The sequence below is a fragment of the Takifugu flavidus genome, chromosome 19 (genome assembly GCF_003711565.1).
Source record: "Takifugu flavidus isolate HTHZ2018 chromosome 19, ASM371156v2, whole genome shotgun sequence".
Classification (NCBI taxonomy): domain Eukaryota; kingdom Metazoa; phylum Chordata; class Actinopteri; order Tetraodontiformes; family Tetraodontidae; genus Takifugu; species Takifugu flavidus.
This window is the reverse complement of record NC_079538.1, coordinates 4105037-4124988: the sequence shown is the minus strand read 5'-3', so window position 1 is coordinate 4124988 and position 19952 is coordinate 4105037. Positions and strand designations below refer to the sequence as shown.

Sequence of the window (19952 nt, the reverse complement as noted above, 5' to 3'; positions counted from 1 at the left end):
CTATGAACCGCTTGGCTGCATTTCTCGAATGACCTGCAGGGGGCAGCAAATCGGTCCAAACAAGGTCCTCGTTCCCACTAAAGTGGGTAAAGCACTAAAGTAATGTGGATTTAAATATATATATTTATATATATATATATCAATGGATATTATAAAAGGATAAAATATATATAAACCTACATCTTGAATTTAAAGGTTCTTTGTCACTGGTATTTACATGTGGAATATTATCGTAGCTATTTTGATGAGGTGGAATTGAAGTTGAGCAGACAGATGGTTGGTGGGTAAAAACCCTTCCTCAATCCTTCGGCCTTCAGGCAGTAGTGCTGTCCTGATGGAAACAGAGTGACCAGGCAACACACAACGGTTGGACCCTAGACCAGGCATGGGCAAACTACGGCCCGGGGGCCACACGCGGCCCGTTAAACGTTTTAATCCGGCCCGCCAAACTTGAAAAATTAAATGAATAAACCTTGTTAATGTTAAATTTTCACTGCAATTCTGGTGTTTTCCCACTAGAAAAAAGACAGTCAGGAGGAGAGTGATGGTGATATCCTGAAGGATAACAGAACTTTCAGTGCTTTAAAATAGAAATGGTTATTAATTTTTTTTTAAAAGGCACATTTTATTCATTTGATTTTAAGTGTTTTAAGACTCATTCCAAAGTCAGATATTTTGTCTCTTCATTTTTATTTGAAATTAAAGCACATGTTTTCTCCATATCCCAAGATGTGTATTTTTTCTCCAATGAGGTGAGGTTACCAAAGCACTCCATCCATCCATCTGCTCCTGGTCCGGCCCCTTTGTCAAATGTTAGAACCCATTGTGGCCCACGAATCAAAATGTTTGCCCACCCCTGCCCTAGACCAAGGGTCCAACCGTTGGTGCAGATGTCCTGCGGGTTGAGGAAGGTTCTGTGGTCCCGTAAAGATCTCTCAATGATGAAGGTCCTGAGCACCTTGAGGCTCAGCTTAACGTCTCCGAGAGCTTCCTGAGGAGGTCGAGATGCTGTCTGGCTGCCTTCTCCATGCAGGCCCGGGTCTGTAGCAGCTTCTACACCAGTCTGGGGGGGGGACTACATGGTGTCAGTGGGTCAGTCGGGCCGCTGTGCAGCCTGTAGCGGGTCAAGGCTCGTCGGCAGTGTGCAGGTGATGAGTCGCTTCAAACACGTCAGCGCTCCTGAGGTGAGGGCTATCGACCGGAAGTGACCGGAACTGCTGGGGTGCGGGTTCTTTGGCGCAGGAAGACTTTTACACACTGGATGAAGTTACGGTGGCGTTTCTGCCCGTAGTGTTATCAGTGCGTTACTTTATAGAGTTCCTGTGTGACTGTCGCATAAATATGAGTAACAATAATCAAACCCCACAGGCGTGCGCGGTTTCCGCTCACCATATTTGTCCCTGTGACGTCAGCGCTTCCTGTAGAGCAGCCGAACTGTGGGTCTCGCGGCCGGCTCCCATTTCACCATGACAACGACTGCTCCTTAGCATCGCCGGAGAGTGTCCTGTTACGGTCTTCTTCGTCGATTCCGATGTGAAATCAGAGCGAAGCGTCGTGATTTGCAGGAGGTTAAATCCCGCGTTGGTGCGTGGATCCCGGTGCTGCGGGACAAGAGCGGCGCGCGGACGGAAGCGGCCCCACTGCGCCACCAACATGGCTCTTCCTCAGCATCACCCCCGGATGCTGCTCGCTGCTGTCCTGCTCATGTTGGCTCTCGGCCGCCGCGTCACCGGTCGGTCCTCGCCAATATCGGACTTAAAATCCAAAATCTCCGGGGTGGAGGAGCTGCTGGAGGAATTCCGCCAGCAGCTCCAGCAGGAACAGTCATACAAGGTCGGCGGCGTCACCGACTCGTGCGTGGGCGACTTCGGCAGCCTCGGGGACAGCATCATCCAGACCAGGCCCTCCATCGAGCAGGGGGCCGCTTTCCTGCTGGTTCCAGACAGGGTGTTCACCTGGAAGGACTGTCTGCACGCCTGCTGCTCGCAGCCTCACTGCACCGTGGCGGTGGTCCGGGAGGACCCGAGGCAGCCCGGGAAGAGCCTCAAGTGCTACCTGTTCAACTGCACCTACAGGAACAAACATGTCTGCTCCTTCTCGCCGCATCCAGGCTTCAGCGCCTACAGCCGGGATGCCAACTCAAGCCAGGGACACCTGCCAGGTCCAGCGGGCGGTTCCGCCACGATGACCGGAGCCGGACAGCCCGGCGAGGGGGACGCGCCAGGTGAGACGGACCTCGGGGGGATAAGGGAGGGTTCCCCGGGATACAGGATCAGGAATGAGGGTCGGTGCTGATGAAAGTAAAGAGAAGAGGTTTTATTCCGTGGCGTTAAACACAAAAACACAACAGAAAGTCTATTGTGTTGGCATTAAAATGACAATTACAGGCAGAATGTAAGAAAATAAAAATGCTCCATGATAAATATCTCTTTTAGGACTGTTTACTCCTAATTACCGTAGCACTTACAGACACTCGTGTATCGTGTAATAACATATTATTAATGAATGTTCCTGACTTTTGAAGCTTCTGATTGTGAATATATCATGTATGGAGCATTTGTCTTTTATGTAAAAAAGCCAGAAGGTTGGTTAATGATTTACTTGATGGGTGTTAGCTGGGTGAAATGGCGTCGGGGCGCCCTGAGACCAGCGGCTGGTGTTTCTGCTCGCCGCGTTTGTTTGCTCAGAGTCTCTGATGGGCAAATATTTAAAGACACAGCTGACCAAAGCTTCGCTGCCACCAATGTTCTGGTCCAACGTTGTGCGGCAGCATCGTTCATCATTTAGTGTCTCAGCATAGAAAAATCAGCAAGCGTTACCGTGGTTTCCTGGCTGATGGTGCAGATGCGGACGAGCCTCCTCGCAGCGATGCTGGACAGGACGTGGTGATCCAGCTGCCCACAGACTGGGCCATCCTGGATGGACGGGACAGCGTGGACGACCACGAGATCAGCCACTACGAGTGGACCCTGGTCAGGGGGGACACGGCCATCAATATGAAGGTTGGTGTTCTTCAACACCACCAAGAGAGTGAACAGAGAAACAGTTCGTGCTTCCTTACATGGATCAGATTCGCTTTAGATTTCATGCCTTCTGCCATGTTTGTGCACTTATAATGCAGTTTTTATCTGTGTTAAGCAACAATTTGCTATATTTTTTTGCCCCTGAGTCGTATATTATAAATTCAAGTCTAACTATAGAATCATTTTTTGACTTTTGCTTGTTTGCAGTCCACTCATCCAGGGCTGCTGAAGATCAGCGGTCTCCAGGAGGGGGTTTACAACTTTAAGCTGACTGTGACGGACTCGGGGGGCCAGAAGAGCTCCGACGACGTCTCCGTCACCGTGCTGCCTCCAAAACAGCAGGCGGAAGGTGAGTGAACTGATCTGGCTGCGTTTCGCCGTGCGTCTCTCGTGGCCGGTGGGCGTGGCCGACGGTGTTTGTGCTTGTGCCCAGGGTGCACGGGTCACTGCTCCAACTATCAGTTCAAGTGTGACGACGGCTGCTGCATCGACATCACGTACGCCTGCGATGGGAAGCAACAGTGTCCAGACCGCTCTGATGAGGACTTCTGCTCCGACTGTGAGGAACGACAACCTGCCGAGAAGGTCGGAACGCCAGTGTTGCGTCATTTCTGATCTGTGCTTTCTCCAGTTAACGGCGGCAGGAAATCGGTGACGCACCCCGCCGACCCGCTGAGCCGTCACCGCACCGCTGATGGAGCAGCAAGAACTGCGGGTGCACCTCAGGACAGGAAGACGTCCGCTCCTCCGCAAAGTTCCAGATGGGCGGAGACTCAGGGTCAGTTCTGGTCAGGGTCGGTTCTGGTCAGGGTCGGTTCTGGTCAGGGTCGGTTCTGGTCGTTCATCCTCTGAGGTGACGCTGCCCTGCAGCAGGGCGGTGCAACACACGACGGCTGGAGCATTTGCCTCACAGCACAGTCCTCCATCAGGGGGCCAGGGGAGGTAATTGTCCTGTTGTGAAGCAGGCGTAGAAGGTTTTGTGGACACACGGGCAGATGGAAGCTCTGCCGGTAGCCGCTGAGTCATAGAGCAGAGATGAAAATGGCAGCAAAGCCACACGGCCGGTCTGGGAGCTCTGGAACAAAGAGCCTCTGTCCTGTGCCATCCGATCCCTGCGCCAGGCTCTCTAGCGTTTTCTCAGGACTCTTCACTTTCAATCATTTCTGTTTACCAAACTCAAATACCTGACTGAGAGCACCTAAACGGGGATGTTCTGGTCCGCCGGAGGGCGGTGAGCAGTGACCACGGCTCACTAATGGCTGTCGTTTCATTTAAGCCAAGGTCGAAACGCTCCGATTTCTGCTCAGACCCCTACGAATCGGGTCGGATCTCCTCTCAACTGGTTGCCTCTGCTCCTCCACAGGACCCTGTGCTGTGGCCCCAGTTGTGGGACCGTGTAAGGGCACGTTCCCACGCTGGTACTACGACCAGAACGCAGGAGAATGCAAACACTTCCTGTACGGCGGTTGCCAGGGCAACCACAATAACTTCCTCCAGGAGTCCGATTGCATCAGTGATTGTATCCAAAAAAGTAAGCATCATCGTGATGTTTTAATCCTTTTATCAGGTTGTGAAAACAAAGAAACACTCCTAATTTAGGCCTTTTGGTACTATCGTAGGTCCGGCTTTCAAACCAGCAACCACGGCTCCTCCCGTCACCACGCAGGCTGAGACGGGTACAGATGAAGACAAATTTGGAAAAACACAAGTGGAAATGAAGGGAAATCAAACACTAATTGAATTTTCTTCTCAAGTCTCTCAGAGCCACGTTGGCAGCGAGGCCCCCGTCTCTAAACCAGTCCCAGTAATGGGGGGACACCCGGTACCCGAGACAGGTCAGACCCTGCCCCCGGAAGTCCTGCTTATTTCTGTCTCTTCCTCACTGTCCACGTGTCCTGTGTTTGGTCCAACAGGTGCCATCCTTCCTCTGGCTCTGGGCCTCATCATCACCGCTCTGCTGCTGCTCATGATTGGCTGTCGCCTCAGGCTCGTCCGTCACAAGCTCAAGAAAGCCCGCCCCCTCAGCACGGAGGAGTCGGACTACCTCATCAACGGCATGTACCTGTAGCCAAACCTGAGCCCCAGAGGGGACGCTTGTAGCCCCAAGTCTCCGGTTTGTCCTCACCTCAGGGGGGAGACGTCCCGCCTCCCTTTGACTGGTCGGCGCCGCCTTCCGAGCCGGTGACAAATTCACACGCTGGCGAGTTCATACTAAATGTTCTTAGAAAACATGGTTGTGGTAGAGAAATCATCGGCCACCTCCAGCTCTCTGCCCCGCTATGACTTCTGGGAAATATGCAGCACCTTCTTTTCCTGTCGTTCGTTCTGTTTTCTCTCCGATATTCTGTGTTTTTGCCACTGATGGGGGACACGCGTGTGTGCGTTTTAACCCGCAGAGATAGGAAACAGCCACTTCTTGCTGGACTCTGAAGCCATAGTGAAGCGTGTTCTAGTTTGGGTTCTCTCCCGAGCAGGTCCAGGTATCTCCCTCCATCTGCTGTCTCAGTACTAAAGTGTTACGACCCGGAAAACACTGTTGTGATGTCTAAAGCAGAGTGAGTTCCCCCTCCAGACATAAACAAAGGATTCAGTAGCAGATGAAAACAGAAGCCTCTCTTTATTTTCACGTGCCGGTCCAGAAAATGTGAGTCCATCATGTGTCACTGAGGTGACTCCCAATAAAACACACTTCTTCCTTTTCCTTCTTTAATCCACCCACAAAAACAGACATTCATTTGCTTCATGTTGTGGTTTTATTTTGGCAAAGCAGTGACTCCCGGTTAGCGTGGGTCGCCAGGGCAACCTGATGGGAACCCAGAAAGCAACACGTCAGCGGGAGGAGCGAACAGACCCGCGGGTGCCAGATGAGCGCCGTGTTGGCACCGTGCTCTCCCCGACCATCCCGGGATGGTCGTACGTGCACAAAGATGTCGTACGTGCCGCAGATTTAACAAGATATGTGGGTTAAGTACGTCGTGTATGCGGTGGGCTTAATGCTGGGGGGGGGTCACGTTAGCAGGTACTTCTACAGGTAAATGAAACCCACGCGTGCTATCAGGTCAAATCTCAATGTTTCTCTCTTTCCTCCTCCGCCTGCTGAAATAGAACCCTGCGATAACAGTCCGTTGCAATTTTAATGATCGAACCACAAACAAACGCAGCAGTTGAAGAAGAAAACACGACCAAAATGATATGGGACTGAAACCAAAAACAAAAAAGAACTTTCCATCTTCCCGCGCTGAGCTTGAGCCGGTCCTGTTTCTCGGCCCGTCTGGGCTGTCGTCTAGTCCATCAGACTAAAAATCAATAAGCTTTTTTTATGCTCTGACCAAAAAAAACCAACAAAAATCCTCATGTCTTCCGTTTCCTCCAGGGTCAAACTAAAAGGTGGGTTCTGGACTGTTTCCCTCTTCAGAGTTCATCCCTATCAGGAACACAACAGGGACGTTAGTAAAGGTGAAGAAACCAGCCACAGTTAGAGTCACATGCAGAAAATTAGAGTTAATCTGGTCTGGAGAGTTTGGTGCCACAACATCTAAACACAAGTTCGAATCTCATTCCTTTCACGAGGCTTCCCAACACATTCCCTTTCATTAGTAAGGCACTGTTTGTTCACCCAAATCGGAGCTACGCAGCATAAAAAGATGGAGGAAACGTGCAGCTGGTGCGTATGGTATGGAAGAAGCAAAACAATGTCAGCAAGCAGCCAAATGCAGCCCTCTGAGGTCCATTTGCTGCTCCCAGCCACACCATTTCACCTGTGCTGCTGTGGGAAGGAGAGAGAGGGAGGGAGGGGAGAAGGAATTCACTTCCACCTGGACCACTGCTTTTCTCTGTCTGTTAAAGGCACATAAATCACCCCCATCAAGGGCTTCATTTTGGTGCTGCCGTCCTCCAGCTTGTCGTACTGCTCCAGCATCTGGTTCCCCCCGGCGGGGCCCACAGGCAGGATGAGCCTGCCGCCGGGCTTCAGCTGGTCCAGGAGCTGGGAGAGAAGCGGGGGAACCGGTTCATTCTGGGTGTCAAAGGTCAAAGCTGTGACGTATGAGGCGGGTGCACAGAGACTCACAGCCTGGGGGACGGTGGGGGCCGCCGCTCCAACGTGGATGGCGTCGTAAGGTGCTTCCTCGCCGTGGCCCATCCGTCCATCCCCCACTGAAACGCACCGTTTGTGAGGTGGTAACTCATCACATTAACATCAAGTCTGGAGTCGATCACTTCTGAACCGTTTAGATCTATAAGCTCTGACCACACTAAAGCTGAGCTGACAGCACGGAGCCTGGAGACGCTGCCAGACACAGCAGGGAGTCAGTGGCCTGATCCACAGCTGCAGGAGATCCACACAGCTGCAGGAGATCCTCACAGCTGCAGGGGATCCGCACAGCTGCAGGAGATCCGCACAGCTGCAGGGGATCCCCACAGCTGCAGGAGATCCTCACCGCAGGAGATCCACACAGCTGCAGGAGATCCTCACCGCAGGAGATCCACACAGCTGCAGGGGATCCACACAGCTGCAGGAGATCCACACAGCTGCAGGGGATCCGCACAGCTGCAGGGGATCCGCACAGCTGCAGGAGATCCGCACAGCTGCAGGGGATCCCCACAGCTGCAGGGGATCCCCACAGCTGCAGGAGATCCTCACAGTTGCAGGGGATCCTCACAGCTGCAGGGGATCCGCACAGCTGCAGGAGATCCGCACAGCTGCAGGGGATCCCCACAGCTGCAGGAGATCCTCACAGCTGCAGGAGATCCGCACAGTTGCAGGGGATCCTCACAGCTGCAGGGGATCCTCACAGCTGCAGGAGATCTGCATCTCCAGGGAGGAACATTCAGCCTTCATCCCACATCGTGTGACCCTTTTTAGGCAGGGAGGCTTTACAGTAACTCCAAAGAGATGAAGAGCTCCAGCTCAGGCTGACCCCGACCCTGACCCTGACCCCGATTCTGACCCTGACCCTGACCCTGATCCTGACCCCGATTCTGACCCTGACCCCAACCCTGATCCTGATCCTGACCCCGATTCTGACCCTGACCCCGACCCTGATCCTGACCCCGACCCTGATCCTGACCCCAACCCTGATCCTGACCCTGATCCTGACCCGGTCAGGACTTCCCCGATTCTCAACAACAGCTGAAGGGGACGATATTGAACATCAAAGCTGCGTTTTGGACAAACAATCTATCCAAATGCTGAGATGAGGCACAACTGAACGCCTGATCTGGGCCTGCTGATGGTCCGAGTGCCCCAGGAAACAGTGGGAAAGATGGAAGATGCTCTCACCGATCAGCTTGACCCTGCCAGATGTTATCAAACTGGGGTCGTCTTTCTTCACATTGCTAATGGAATCATCCACCAGCTCCTTGATGTGGTCGATCCCTATCACCTTCCCTTTAGCTCCCACCTGTAAACAACAAAGCATCAAACCGATGATGAGTTCAAGGACTTCGCAACATGACGCCGACGGACACTGACTGTTTTTACCCGTTTAACGAGGGCTCACCATTCGTGCGAAGCAAACGGACAAAATCCCACTGCCGGACCCCACGTCCAGGGCCTTGGCCCCCTCGTACAGCTGGTCGTGCAGGAGCTCGAGAGCGTAGGCATGCTGGGGGGGGGAGGGGCGTCAGACACTCAACCAAGGCCGTTCGTCTACGTTCTAACGTCTAAAGTGTGTTTTAAGACCATCTTACCATGTGTGGAGCGCTGATGGTGGCCTGAAAGCCTTCAGATTCAAAGAGAGACAGACGGGGTTAATTCAGCACGGGCGTGTGACTGTGAGTGACGGCGTGCGGGTGAGTGCACGAGCACACGCACCTATGGACTGGGGCGAGTCCATGTACGGGTTACACCGGGAGAAATGGGCTCGGTCGGTGGCCAGCATGACTTCGTAGACCTTGTCGGACTTAATGATGCCATTTTCTGGAAGGGAGGAGGCAAAAGAGGCCGTGAGGCCGGATGATGCAAACGTGGGCGGGTCCAGGCTGGACGGCAGGTTACGCAATCAAGCAGCGTGCACGTAAAAGCAGAAACGTGACTTAGATATGACGCAACAACGCGTATTCAAATGAATTATTACATCATTTCTATCAGACTGTTCATGAAAATGAAGCCGGCTCCGTCTCCCTGCTGCTTGGTTGGTTCGTCAGAAGAGGATTTTACCCCCCCACCCCGTAACCACCAGGGTGAAGACACCCTGAACACAAGCGTGTGTGTCTTCAGAATACCCCCCCCCCCCCCAAAGGTTCCTGTAGGTGCTGGGGCCAAAGACAAGAAAAGCCACCAACAGCCGCCCCTGCTCCCGTTACTGGCTCTACTCGCCCCACAGACTATGTGCCAAATTAGGAGACATTACAAATAAACCAGCCCGGCTGCCAGACGGACCCCCCCCCCACTCCCCCCCGAGGCCTGAAGCCTTTCTGAGTTATTCCAAACCAAAAAAAGCATTTTAATTGAAATTGCTGCTGCTATGTTTACATTTTTAAGGAGCTCCAGTATTTGGTGGCTGCATTGAACATTTCTGAGCAGCAGAGGGTCGTAAATGCACTCAAATACTAACTAGAGGAACCCCCCAGGACTGAGGAATCAGCCCCCTTCCAGTAAAACAAGATCTTATTCCACTATTTAATTTCAGGTCGTTTTAATTCATTTCCAACTTCAAAGTAGGCCACTTAATTATTTTATTTGCGTTGCATTATCATGTTAACTTCCAAGAATTCTCAACCAAACAGGGTCCAGATTTCTGGTTGGAGGCAAAGTGTCTGGAGAGACTACAGCCAGACTGTGTCCGTAATAACTATGTAATAGACCCCAGACCAACATTATTCAGAGTCGCTGCCTTTGGCCAAACAAATGTCTGAAAAAGCCTTTGCGCATTCCAATCATTTCCAAAGTGTGCAGGAAAAACACCCGTTTTTAAGCTGCCAAAGTCAATTTCGTGGATAAAAGTTAAAAGAGCTGCACAGAGGAATCAATGAAGGTGGGCAGGGCGCTTGCACCGCTATGCTAACAGCTATCGCTAACACCTAGCATCAACGTCCATATGACGCACATACAGCTAATATGCTAAGTTAACCTAGCAAAAATACTGAAATAACACAACTGGGCCTTGACTATAAAAAAGAAAGCCACGATTTCCGTCTTTACTGTGGTTTAGTTTTGTGCCGAATGCAACATGCCTGTGTTTCACGGCGTGTACGTGGTTGGAGAAAGGGGTGGAGAAGTAACCCTAGGTCAACAACAACATACCACATAGCTTAGCAACGAGCTAACGAGAGCGGCGGCCATCAAGCGGAATGGTTACCGGGCCACTTGCGCGTGAAAGCCCCTTCGCCACTGCCGCGATGAAGCTTTGCACTTACTGCGGAGGTTGTTGACAAGCTCTGCGTGGCTGGTTCCTCCCGATTTCCAGGCCATTATTAGACAGACTTTGCGGAGTAGGTAGACAGCAGCTGTCAATGCCGCGCCTGCGCCAACGGTCCTGCCGATGAAGCTGACAACCTCCGCCAGAGACGGCGGTGAGGCGGATACGTCAGCAGACATCCACAACCTGCTTCACTGACGAGCGGAATTTCTGACACAGTGCCTCAAAAACACAGCCATTTTACAAAACAGCCCATTTATTCCGGTGGAATCTAAGCCAATGTTTAGAGAATTGGGGGGGAAACATAGTTCATTCAGCGCTGTCAGAATTGCCGCAGTAAAATAGAAGCCGCCGCTAGAGGGAGCTCGAGGGGATTCCGAGGGTGAAAAAAGCGAAGGAGGGTGGGAGGTGTGTCCTTCGCCGACTACCGTACTACGTCACCAATTAGTAGGCGCGTACGGTGCTTGCTAACCTCGTTCAAACGATTGAAGTGTTTGTTTTAAACAGTTTGTGTCTCATGGAGAGTATAAATGCGAAGTATGTGTCTCAGAAGATCAGCAAGATCAGATGGCGACCTGTCTCCCACGCCGCGTTGCAACAACCGGACATATTTGTGACCGGTTCGTGGGACAACGAGGTAGTAAGTTCTGTTTCATGCTAGTCCGGAGTTCTCGGCTCCCCTAAAACACCTCGAACTACACCAGAGTTCACGGTTATGGTGAGGGAATACAACAACACTAGCTGGTGGTTGCAATGTTACCTCCTGTGTTTATGTTCCCGGTGTCTCTATAATGATGAAACAATGATTCAAGACTAAAGAAATTCAGAATATGTATCTCTCAACAGGATAATAAGATTTCCTTTTGGTCAATTGGGAATCACGAAACTTCGGCTAATGACGACGGATTTGAAGGAGATCCACAGCTTTTATGTGAGCAGAGGCATAAAGGAGATGTTCTGGAGCTTCAGGTGAGCCTGGCCCAGCCGTGCTTCCATGGTCCATAAGCCTCACATTTGATATGCAATAGGTCCAACTGGCTGCAGGTGTAGACACGAAGCAACACCACTGCTCTTTATTATTCAATTTACCTGCAGTTTTTGGATCCAGACCGAATCGTCACTGCATCCTCCACCGGAGCAGTCACCATTTTCCGCCATCACCAAAATAATCAGGTAGACCCAGGAACAGTTGTCTGTTTTGCTCGCTGTAATTTGTGTCATGTGTTTGAACTGCACCCATGAGAATTATGGACGACTGTTGAAATCGCTTAATTGTTTTGTCTTTTAGGCAATATCGCTTTGCCACGAGTGGCCCAGAGCTCACTATTACCCGTGCGACAACGCTCCCTGTACTGGTGTTGTGTGCAGCAGTCCGGAGATCGTCACCGTGGGGGAAGACGGCAGGATCGTCGTCTTCAGAGCTGATCAGGAGGGAGTGAATCGAGTCATAGGTTAGATCGGCCCCTCGCACCAGCAAAGGCACACAGTGTCCTGCCGTCGTGTCACGTGGATTCATTGTCGTTGCCAGAGAACGCTGACAGCAGCACCATTCATGCTGTCACCTACTTAAGGACAACAGAGATTCTGACCGTCAACTCTATCGGCCAACTCAAGATGTGGGATTTCAGGCAGCAGAGCAGTTCGCCAGCGCAGATTCTCTCCTTGTATGAGCTTTTCACGTTTAACATGCAGTATTTTTTTTGTCTTAATGTTGTACAAGTGTTATCTTGCCCAGCAACAGTCACAATCTGACTGTTTCTCATCAGGTCGGGGGATCGAGTCCCTCTCCACTGTGTCGATAGACATCCGAACCAACAACACATTGTGGCCACGGGTGGGCAGGACGGCATGCTCTGTGTCTGGGACATGAGACAAGGCAGCGCACCCTTCTCTCTCATGGAGGCCCACTCTGCCGAGAGTAAGACTTCATTTCAGATGCACAATTACTGTTGTATTCTTATTAACGCTCTGTTTCAAACGGGCTTTTTTGTTTTGTTCTTTTCCAGTGTGGGAAGTCCGCTTTCACCCATCCAACCCAGACCATCTGTTTACATGCTCAGAAGATGGGTCACTGTTGCACTGGGAGACTTCTTCACATTCAGATATCTCCTATTTACAAGGCAAGTTTCTCAGCAGCCAATGTCATCTAAATCTGTCTATGATATCCAAAAACATCCTAAATAAATGTAGTGTTCTTATATTCCATGTATTTCTGAATTTATTTATTTTTTTATTTTCCTCAAATGTGTTTCAGGTGGCAGGAACAATAGTACGACATCTCGCAGTGCGATGGCCCCTGCTGGTGGGAACCAGTCCCTCATCAGCACTTGGCTCAGTGGAGAGTCCAGCAAAGCCCGACTGGAGACCACTCATATGCTGCCAAGCCAAACGCTGTCTGTCAACACTTTAGATGTCCTGGGGCAATGTCTGGCCTGTGGGACTGATGGGGAGGCTATTTTTGTCAACAGACAAGTCCCAGTATAACCGAGCTCTTAAATATGTTTATTGTTTTACCACTTTTGATTGTACCGCATGTTTGAAAATGTTGTGTTCAAAGTGTCTGTTCGGACATTTATTGCTAAAACCGACTGTCCCGTATTTTGCCAACGTATGAAATGACAATTTCATCCTTGCAATGTATTTTTCATCCAGGCATCATTTCTATGTATGATACAATTAAACTATTTTAAACATTAGAAAATAATTAAATAAGTTTACTATAAATTGTTATCATCATAACCATCTGAAGAATGTTGGGAACGTGAATTATTTGGTAGTATTTGCAATGAGGCTCCAATGACTGCAGCGCGGTCCACACGCCAACCTAAAGAACTACATATTTTATAGGTTTACTTCCGCTTATCGCGTGGAGACATTTGTTTAGAACTTCCGGTGCTTTAATTGTGAAACGGAAGTGCGTCGTTGGTCGTCCGCGTCCAGCTTGTTGCTATTGTGCTTGTCATTCAGATGTCCCAGGAATTCAACGCGACCACGAACAAGGTAGTTCGGCGGCGTACGAGTGTTTTTCTCGTTCGATTGAGGCCCTTTGTGCCCCAAAGGTTCTCTTAAATACAATTTAACAACGAAGGTAACGCGTCAGGACGGGCGGCCGCTACAGGCGCTGGTAAGTTGTCAAACACGGCTAAATAACTCGCTGTTGTTGAACTAGCTTAGCAGGCAAATGGATGCCCTCCGCACAGGCCGCCGAGGAGCTACTGCGCTGGTGGCTCTTAATGCGAAGGAACCTGTGGTTACTCCCCGTAGCACCGAGTGAATCGCAATACTACGGATGTTAAGGCGAATACAAAACGACTTTAGTTGATCGAGTTCACGAAAGAGTATTTAGTGTGACTGGTGCACTCAGTTGGCTCCAGCGACTAGCTGTTAGCATTTCGAGGTTGTGTTCCTAACCCACTTCGCATCTGTCTTCAGAACAACGAGCGGTAGAATCGTACTTCTTTTTGTCTGTGATCTCAGTTCACCCCCTAATTTCTGAAATCCTGTGATGTTTAGCGTGGATACAGCTTGTGCTCGGCTAACATTAGTGCTTTACGTTCCAGGCAGCATCATGCAGGTGTAAGGAGCGACCTCGGAGATCCCTGCTCTCCGGCGCTGTCGCCTCGGGGTCGAGTGGCATCATCTTCACCCCTTTCATCGTCATTATTCATGCTCTTACATGAAGAGAGGCGGAAAATCCGAAGGAAACAGGCAAATGAGACCCAAAACCTTTCCTACTAGCAATTACAGTGGCAACAGCCAGCAAATGTTGCAGGAAATTAGGAACAGTCTTCGTAATTTGTCCAAACCATCTGAGCCACCTAAAGTGGACATTGGTGGTGCTGCAAAAATGCCTCCTGAAGACCCGCGGTTACAGGGGCGCTGCAGCAACCCTAAGAACCCCTACCACAAGGCCTTACAGGAGATCCGTAAATCCCTCTTGCCTTTTGCCAACGAACCTGTCACGTCAGGACCTGAGACGAGGAAGCACACGTCACAGGAGCCCCCGTTTATCGGTTTCGATGAGGTAAGATGATTTTCTTTTGTGTTGTTGTTGTCCTCGATCCGTGAGGGTATTCGTGGGAGCGTAGCTCCTATAAAGAATAATCACTCGGTAGCCTTTATTCAGAGAGTCACTTAAAAATGAGAAGCATGCAGAGTGGAATGACAAGCTTGTACAGGCTACGGAGCAAGAATGTTCCTCTTGTTTTGAGCAAGCAAATCCACAATCCAGATTTAGAATGGTGCCGTACTCACAAGGTCTTAGTTGTGGCTTAAAACTGTATTTAACTGTGATCAAAAAGTTGATTGATGTATTCCACTGAGAGCATAATGGCAAAGCCTCCATTTCTTCTTTGCTTTTTAACTAGAACAACATACGCAGCATCGGACCAGACTACATGGGTAAGGTGAGCTACCAGGACTCCATGAGGGAGCAGATGGTTGTTCCAAACCCCAACACTACAGGCCTGAAAGCCCCAGGTATGAATTCTGGGTCTTCATCTTTTGTTGTCCATCACAAATTCAGGAATATAGCTAAGGAAGACAAGCGGATGTCATGTACATGTCAACACAAACAATATTCATTCACCTTAAAGGATATTTTCCCTGCAAATACAGGTGCTTCACATATCCAGCAGGCTGTGCTGAGGAGACCAAGCTGGAAAGGTTCAAAGGAGTCTTTGGCTCCACGCCACGGCCCTCTCATGGCGGACGCCATAATGTACCACTCGGACAGCCCCGGGCCACCTCCTGCCTTCCCACAGGGTCACGCTGGGGCCAACCAGAGGGTGAATCCGCCTCTGCCACCTCAGGTGCGCAGTGTCACGCCTCCACCGAACCGGAGTGGCATGCCCCCGGCGCCATCCTGGGACAACCCAAAGCGCTACTCTGGCAACATGGATTACCTGGTGCCTCGCATCTCTCCTGTGCCGCAGGGGGCCTGGCCTGATGGGTACCAATCTGCGGCACCTCAGAGCCAGCGCGGTATCAGCCCGGTGTCTGTGGGCCATCAGCCCATCATAATGCAAAGTTCTGGGGGAAATAAGTTCACGTTTCCCCCCAGCTGGTCTCAGAGTGGATCCGCACAAGCCGACTACATGGCCGGAGGCAGCAGGCAGCCTCCTCCCCCATATCCAGTCCCCCAAGGCAGCCGGCACAGCCCCACTGACCAGCAGATGCAGGCTGGGGGACCTGCGGCGTCCCCTTCTTATGTCAACGGTGGGAACATCCCTCAGTCCATGATGGTGCCCAACAGGAACAGTCACAATCTGGACAGTTACAACGTGGGTCTTCAGTTGTGGTCCCAGTCTCCTCTGGCCTCAAACCAGCCCCAGTCCTCCTCCTGTAACAGCACCAATCAGGATCTGTCGCCGTCGTGGCAACACAACATACCAGTACGCTCCAGTTCTTTTAACAATCATCAGATGAGCAGCAGACCGGCTCACCCGGCCAGCTCGCAGCCCTCTGCCACCACGGTCACGGCCATCACCCAGGCGCCCATCCTGCAGCCCGTTAAAAGCATGCGTGTCCAGAAACCAGAGTTGCACACAGCTGTTGCCCCCACACACCCTCCATGGATACAACAGGCCCAGCCGCCTCCACTTCCCGCCCCCACCTACCAAGAACCTTCTGCCCCCGTCCCTCAGATTTCCGTTGTTCCAGAAGTTCCCAGCTACCAGGGCCCGCCTCCCCCATATCCTAAACATCTCCTCCAGCAGCAGGCTGCCCCCTGCCCCCCCACTTACGACCCCCTGACCAATAGTGACCCAGCCGAAGAAGAAGGTGGCGGTGGCGCCCAAGACAGGACGCCAGAAACCTCGGAAACCAGCACAGAGAGGGAGAACAAGCAAATCACCACGTCGCCCGTTCCCGTCCGCAGGAATAAGAAAGACGAGGAGCGGAGAGGGGAGTCGGGGAGAATCGCTGTGTATTCTCCTCAGGCCTTCAAATTCTTCATGGAGCAACACGTGGAAAATATCCTGAAGAACCATCAGCAGAGGATCCGAAGGAGGAAGCAGCTTGAGAGTGAGATGCAAAGGGTAAGAAGTGAGGGGAAGAGGTCGCTCCAGCTCCTCCTCGGCCTCCTTCTCTCCACCTGAAGCCTTTATCATAAGTCTCTACAGTCCTTTTTATCACGTTTGATCATTTCTTTGCTGTTCTTTCCTTCTTTTCTCTCCTTGCTATCAATCAAAGCTGAGCTGAGAAGGTAAAAGTTCTGCTGCTGTCACCTTTTCTACTCATCAGTTACTCAGACACGCTTGTGTTGAGGTTCAGCCTAACAGAAGTGAATTGAACGTTGACCCACCAGCATGTTCCCGCTGCAGAGAGCGCATGATCTCCCCGATGCCCCCCCCCCCCGCCTGAGCAGCAGTCCTGATAAAACAGCAGTGAACTCATGAAAGAATCTTTAACTCCTCCTCTTCTTTACTCAGGTTGGTTTGTCAAGCGAGGCTCAGGAGCAGATGCGTATGATGCTCTGCCAGAAAGAGTCCAACTATATCCGTCTGAAGCGGGCCAAGATGGAGAAGTCCATGTTCAAGCGGATCAAGACTCTCGGCATCGGAGCGTTCGGCGAGGTGTGCTTGGCCAGGAAGGAGGACACCGGGTCACTGTACGCGATGAAGACCCTCCGCAAGAAGGACGTGCTGCTGAGGAATCAGGTGGCTCACGTGAAGGCCGAGAGGGACATCCTGGCGGAGGCCGACAACGAGTGGGTGGTGCGCCTCTACTATTCCTTCCAAGATAAGGACAACCTGTACTTTGTCATGGAGTACATCCCCGGAGGGGACATGATGAGCCTCCTCATCCGCTTGGGCATCTTCAAGGAGGAGTTGGCCCAGTTCTACATAGCCGAGCTCACCTGTGCCGTGGAGAGCGTCCACAAAATGGGCTTCATCCACCGAGACATCAAGCCCGACAACATCCTCATCGACAGAGACGGACACATCAAGCTGACCGACTTTGGGCTCTGCACCGGCTTCCGCTGGACGCACGACTCCAAGTATTACCAGAGCGGTAGGTCTCCACGTCTGTGTCAGCACGATGGGCTCCGGTCAGGCTGCCAGCTAAATCCACCTCCTGATCTCCACGCAGGTGACCACGTGAGGCAGGACAGCATGGACTTCAGCAAAGACTGGGAAGATCCGGCCAACTGCCGTTGCTCGGACCGCCTCAAGCCCCTGGAGAGGAGGAAGGCCCGGCAGCACCAGCGCTGCTTGGCACACTCGCTGGTGGGGACGCCCAACTACATAGCACCGGAAGTGCTGCTCCGCACAGGTACGAGCACCTCCAGATGTTTGACTGGGGCGGTGGGTCGCTCCACTGATAGCTTTCAGATTTTCCGATGAAAAGGGAGAAGGGGCCACGTTCCTGCAGCAGCTTGTCCTGCTGGCCTCCCACCAAGGTTCATCCTTGGAAGATAAGCTCCAGAATCTGCCCTCCTTAAAAGTGTTGTTTTAGTCCGAGCGTCTTTCATCTCCTCAGGATACACCCAGCTCTGTGATTGGTGGAGCGTTGGCGTGATCTTGTATGAAATGGTTGTGGGCCAGCCCCCTTTCTTAGCGACCACACCCCTGGAGACGCAGCTGAAGGTATGAGAAGCACTCGCAGGCGAGCGCGGCGGCGCCGCTTCAGCGCTTTCTGAGCTCTCTCCTGTTCCAACTCAGGTCATAAACTGGAAGAGCACGCTGCACATTCCGCCGCAGGCCAAGCTCAGCCCCGAGGCGTCCGACCTGATCGTGAAGCTGTGCCGCGGGCCAGAGGACCGACTGGGCAAGAACGGCGCCGACGAGATCAAGGCGCACCCTTTCTTCAGGGCCATCGACTTCTCCAGCGACCTGCGGCAGCAGTGCGCGCCGTACATCCCCACCATCGCTCACTCCACAGACACCTCCAACTTTGACCCCGTGGATCCGGATAAGCTGTGGAGCAGCGAGGGCCAGGACACCCTCAGCGACACCCTCGGCGGCTGGTTCCGCAACGGCAAACACCCCGAACACGCCTTCTACGAATTCACCTTCCGCCGCTTCTTCGACGACAACGGCCACCCGTACAGCTGCCCCAAACCCATCGAGTACGAGGGCTACGACGAGGACGAGGACGGCCGGACGCAGGACGTGTCCACACAGAGCCGGGACCTGGTGTACGTGTAGCCTCCGAGGCCAGAGCCGTGGACCCGTGCACGAACCCCTGTATAGAATCAAGTTTTACACTGTAGCACATTATCCCATTTTATTTCAAAACCAGGCATTCTGGGTAATCGTGCACATCTGGGTTACGAGTTCTGGTTATCCCGGCCAGGAATAGTTTCAGGTGGCCACATGAATTACTAATAACGTTAGTGGTGTTTATGGGATGCCGGTCAGGGGCGGCGTCCTCGGCCGCACAGGTCCGTCTGGAAATGTTGAAGTGTAACAGTTAGCCTGACGTTTGAGGATCAGGGTCCTTTCAGGATGATCACAAAGCCCTTTAAACCTTAATTTATTAAAAACTGTAACTGGTGACGATGGTTCAAACACTGTTTACTAGGAATGAGTCAGAATTGTGTTTTAGTGGAACCCTAATTTATATTTGTCTGTCCGTGGGGGTGTCGTGTCCAGGCTGGTTCGTTTGCAGGGAGAAATAGTTCTAATAATTCATTGCTGTGCCTTTTTGATCGTTTTTGGTTCTTTCACCAAATATAAAGAGGGTTAATAATCAGACTGGCATTAGTAGACGTAGATGATTGAACTACAGTAGGCTTTGTTTTTTATATATATATTTCTAATTTATACCTTAATGTATTTATAAATTAAGTTGTAAATGTGCCCCCCCCCCCCCCGTCAGGCTGTGTTTAGGGCAGGCCCTCGTCAGTGTCGCTGCCGTCGCCTCCTGTTCAACGTTCCAGCCACAGAAAAACACTCACTGGCAGAACCCTGAGTTCTGGATCTCCTCTCTGTCAACCAAAGCACTAATTAACGAGCCTTATTTCCACAGTCTCCATTCCACTTCCTCGGCTCGTTTTGTTTGAAACCCCCTGAACTTCACGTCTGTAGGAAATATTTCTGAATGTAGTTGCAGCCTCAACCTGAACTGAACTTGTGCACCGGGGTTGTTGGGTTGTTGTTGTTTTTTCCATATGCTGTTGCTCTTAGAGGTTTGGGTTCAGGGACGAGGGTGATTAAATAAAAGAACTATTTCATTCACACCGGCTCTGTTGAATTCTGTCATGTACGATTAAGTTAACGAGTGCTTCATTTAGGGTTTTCCCCTCCACCAAAACAGCTCTTTAAAGAGGTTTTACTGTAAAATATAATACCTTTGCAAGAATATAACCTTTTCAACATCAAAACAACCCTTAACCATGAAATAGGCTCAATGGCGAGTTTCAGGCTACAAGCACCAGGGGTCGCTAAACTCATGTCAAACCCAGTCCTCGAGGGCCACGATCCAGCCGGGTAGGACAGAAAACCCGGCTGGATCGTGGCCCTCGAGGACTGGGTTTGACATATGTGCTAGAGTAACATCGGGGGGGGGGGGCGGGAGCTCAGTCCACTGGTGACCCGGGACTGTTCTCTGCTATGGGAAAGGA

The 19952-nt window shown here is 51.5% G+C and overlaps 4 protein-coding genes across 11 annotated transcripts; 3 read left to right on the top strand and 1 right to left on the bottom strand.

Annotated features, from left to right (window-relative positions):
- Positions 1-968: 968 nt before the first annotated feature.
- lrp11 (low density lipoprotein receptor-related protein 11) lies at positions 969-5733 on the top strand. 2 transcript variants are annotated; one of them, XM_057017292.1, is made up of 9 exons: positions 969-2224; positions 2788-3002; positions 3231-3372; positions 3457-3582; positions 3655-3801; positions 4387-4554; positions 4643-4699; positions 4778-4858; positions 4937-5733. In XM_057017292.1, the coding sequence occupies exons 1-9, from the start codon at positions 1654-1656 to the stop codon at positions 5089-5091; spliced, it is 1662 nt and encodes a 553-aa protein (XP_056873272.1). In that variant the 5' UTR covers positions 969-1653; the 3' UTR covers positions 5092-5733. The 2 variants fall into 2 exon arrangements, with proteins under 2 accessions (XP_056873272.1, XP_056873273.1); XM_057017293.1 differs by having other exon boundaries at positions 975-2224; positions 2845-3002.
- Positions 5617-10674, bottom strand: pcmt (protein-L-isoaspartate (D-aspartate) O-methyltransferase). 4 transcript variants are annotated; one of them, XR_008947413.1, is made up of 8 exons: positions 10383-10672; positions 8839-8943; positions 8715-8746; positions 8525-8629; positions 8305-8425; positions 7093-7178; positions 6640-7008; positions 5617-6447 (listed from the first exon to the last, which is right to left on the bottom strand). XR_008947413.1 is itself a non-coding variant. In XM_057017339.1 (8 exons), the coding sequence occupies exons 1-8, from the start codon at positions 10561-10563 to the stop codon at positions 6442-6444; spliced, it is 762 nt and encodes a 253-aa protein (XP_056873319.1). In that variant the 5' UTR covers positions 10564-10674; the 3' UTR covers positions 5617-6441. The 4 variants fall into 4 exon arrangements, 3 of the variants coding, with proteins under 3 accessions (XP_056873319.1, XP_056873318.1, XP_056873317.1); XM_057017339.1 differs by having other exon boundaries at positions 6883-7008; positions 10383-10674; XM_057017338.1 differs by having other exon boundaries at positions 6782-7008.
- Positions 10675-10801: 127 nt separating this feature from the next.
- nup43 (nucleoporin 43) lies at positions 10802-13096 on the top strand. Of its 3 annotated transcripts, none has more exons than XM_057017312.1 (8): positions 10802-11021; positions 11231-11353; positions 11480-11557; positions 11673-11835; positions 11913-12048; positions 12151-12302; positions 12391-12504; positions 12639-13096. In XM_057017312.1, the coding sequence occupies exons 1-8, from the start codon at positions 10902-10904 to the stop codon at positions 12866-12868; spliced, it is 1116 nt and encodes a 371-aa protein (XP_056873292.1). In that variant the 5' UTR covers positions 10802-10901; the 3' UTR covers positions 12869-13096. The 3 variants fall into 3 exon arrangements, with proteins under 3 accessions (XP_056873292.1, XP_056873291.1, XP_056873293.1); XM_057017311.1 differs by having other exon boundaries at positions 10806-11024; XM_057017313.1 differs by having other exon boundaries at positions 10825-11102.
- A 211-nt stretch (positions 13097-13307) lies between these two features.
- Positions 13308-19566, top strand: lats1 (large tumor suppressor kinase 1). 2 transcript variants are annotated; one of them, XM_057017237.1, is made up of 8 exons: positions 13308-13384; positions 13945-14408; positions 14752-14863; positions 15002-16422; positions 16816-17398; positions 17477-17659; positions 17867-17973; positions 18049-19566. In XM_057017237.1, the coding sequence occupies exons 2-8, from the start codon at positions 14061-14063 to the stop codon at positions 18532-18534; spliced, it is 3240 nt and encodes a 1079-aa protein (XP_056873217.1). In that variant the 5' UTR covers positions 13308-13384; positions 13945-14060; the 3' UTR covers positions 18535-19566. The 2 variants fall into 2 exon arrangements, with proteins under 2 accessions (XP_056873217.1, XP_056873216.1); XM_057017236.1 differs by having other exon boundaries at positions 13308-13508.
- The last annotated feature ends 386 nt before the right edge of the window (positions 19567-19952 follow it).

Excerpts from the sequence above, each read along its gene's own strand:
- lrp11 (XM_057017292.1), top strand. The coding sequence starts at position 1,654 with ATGGCTCTTCCTCAGCATCACCCCCGGATGCTGCTCGCTGCTGTCCTG. Across the intron at positions 3,003-3,230 it reads ACACGGCCATCAATATGAAG|TCCACTCATCCAGGGCTGCT; the intron begins GTTGGTGTTCTT and ends GCTTGTTTGCAG. Across the intron at positions 3,373-3,456 it reads TCCAAAACAGCAGGCGGAAG|GGTGCACGGGTCACTGCTCC; the intron begins GTGAGTGAACTG and ends GCTTGTGCCCAG.
- nup43 (XM_057017311.1), top strand. The coding sequence starts at position 10,902 with ATGGAGAGTATAAATGCGAAGTATGTGTCTCAGAAGATCAGCAAGATC. Across the intron at positions 11,558-11,672 it reads GCCATCACCAAAATAATCAG|GCAATATCGCTTTGCCACGA; the intron begins GTAGACCCAGGA and ends TTTGTCTTTTAG. Across the intron at positions 11,836-11,912 it reads GGGAGTGAATCGAGTCATAG|AGAACGCTGACAGCAGCACC; the intron begins GTTAGATCGGCC and ends TGTCGTTGCCAG.
- lats1 (XM_057017237.1), top strand. The coding sequence starts at position 14,061 with ATGAAGAGAGGCGGAAAATCCGAAGGAAACAGGCAAATGAGACCCAAA. Across the intron at positions 16,423-16,815 it reads TTGAGAGTGAGATGCAAAGG|GTTGGTTTGTCAAGCGAGGC; the intron begins GTAAGAAGTGAG and ends TTCTTTACTCAG. Across the intron at positions 17,974-18,048 it reads CCCTGGAGACGCAGCTGAAG|GTCATAAACTGGAAGAGCAC; the intron begins GTATGAGAAGCA and ends GTTCCAACTCAG.
- pcmt (XM_057017337.1), bottom strand. The coding sequence starts at position 10,563 with ATGTCTGCTGACGTATCCGCCTCACCGCCGTCTCTGGCGGAGGTTGTC. Across the intron at positions 8,944-10,382 it reads GCTTGTCAACAACCTCCGCA|AAAATGGCATCATTAAGTCC; the intron begins GTAAGTGCAAAG and ends CCTCCCTTCCAG. Across the intron at positions 7,179-8,304 it reads TGGCAGGGTCAAGCTGATCG|TGGGGGATGGACGGATGGGC; the intron begins GTGAGAGCATCT and ends GGTGCGTTTCAG.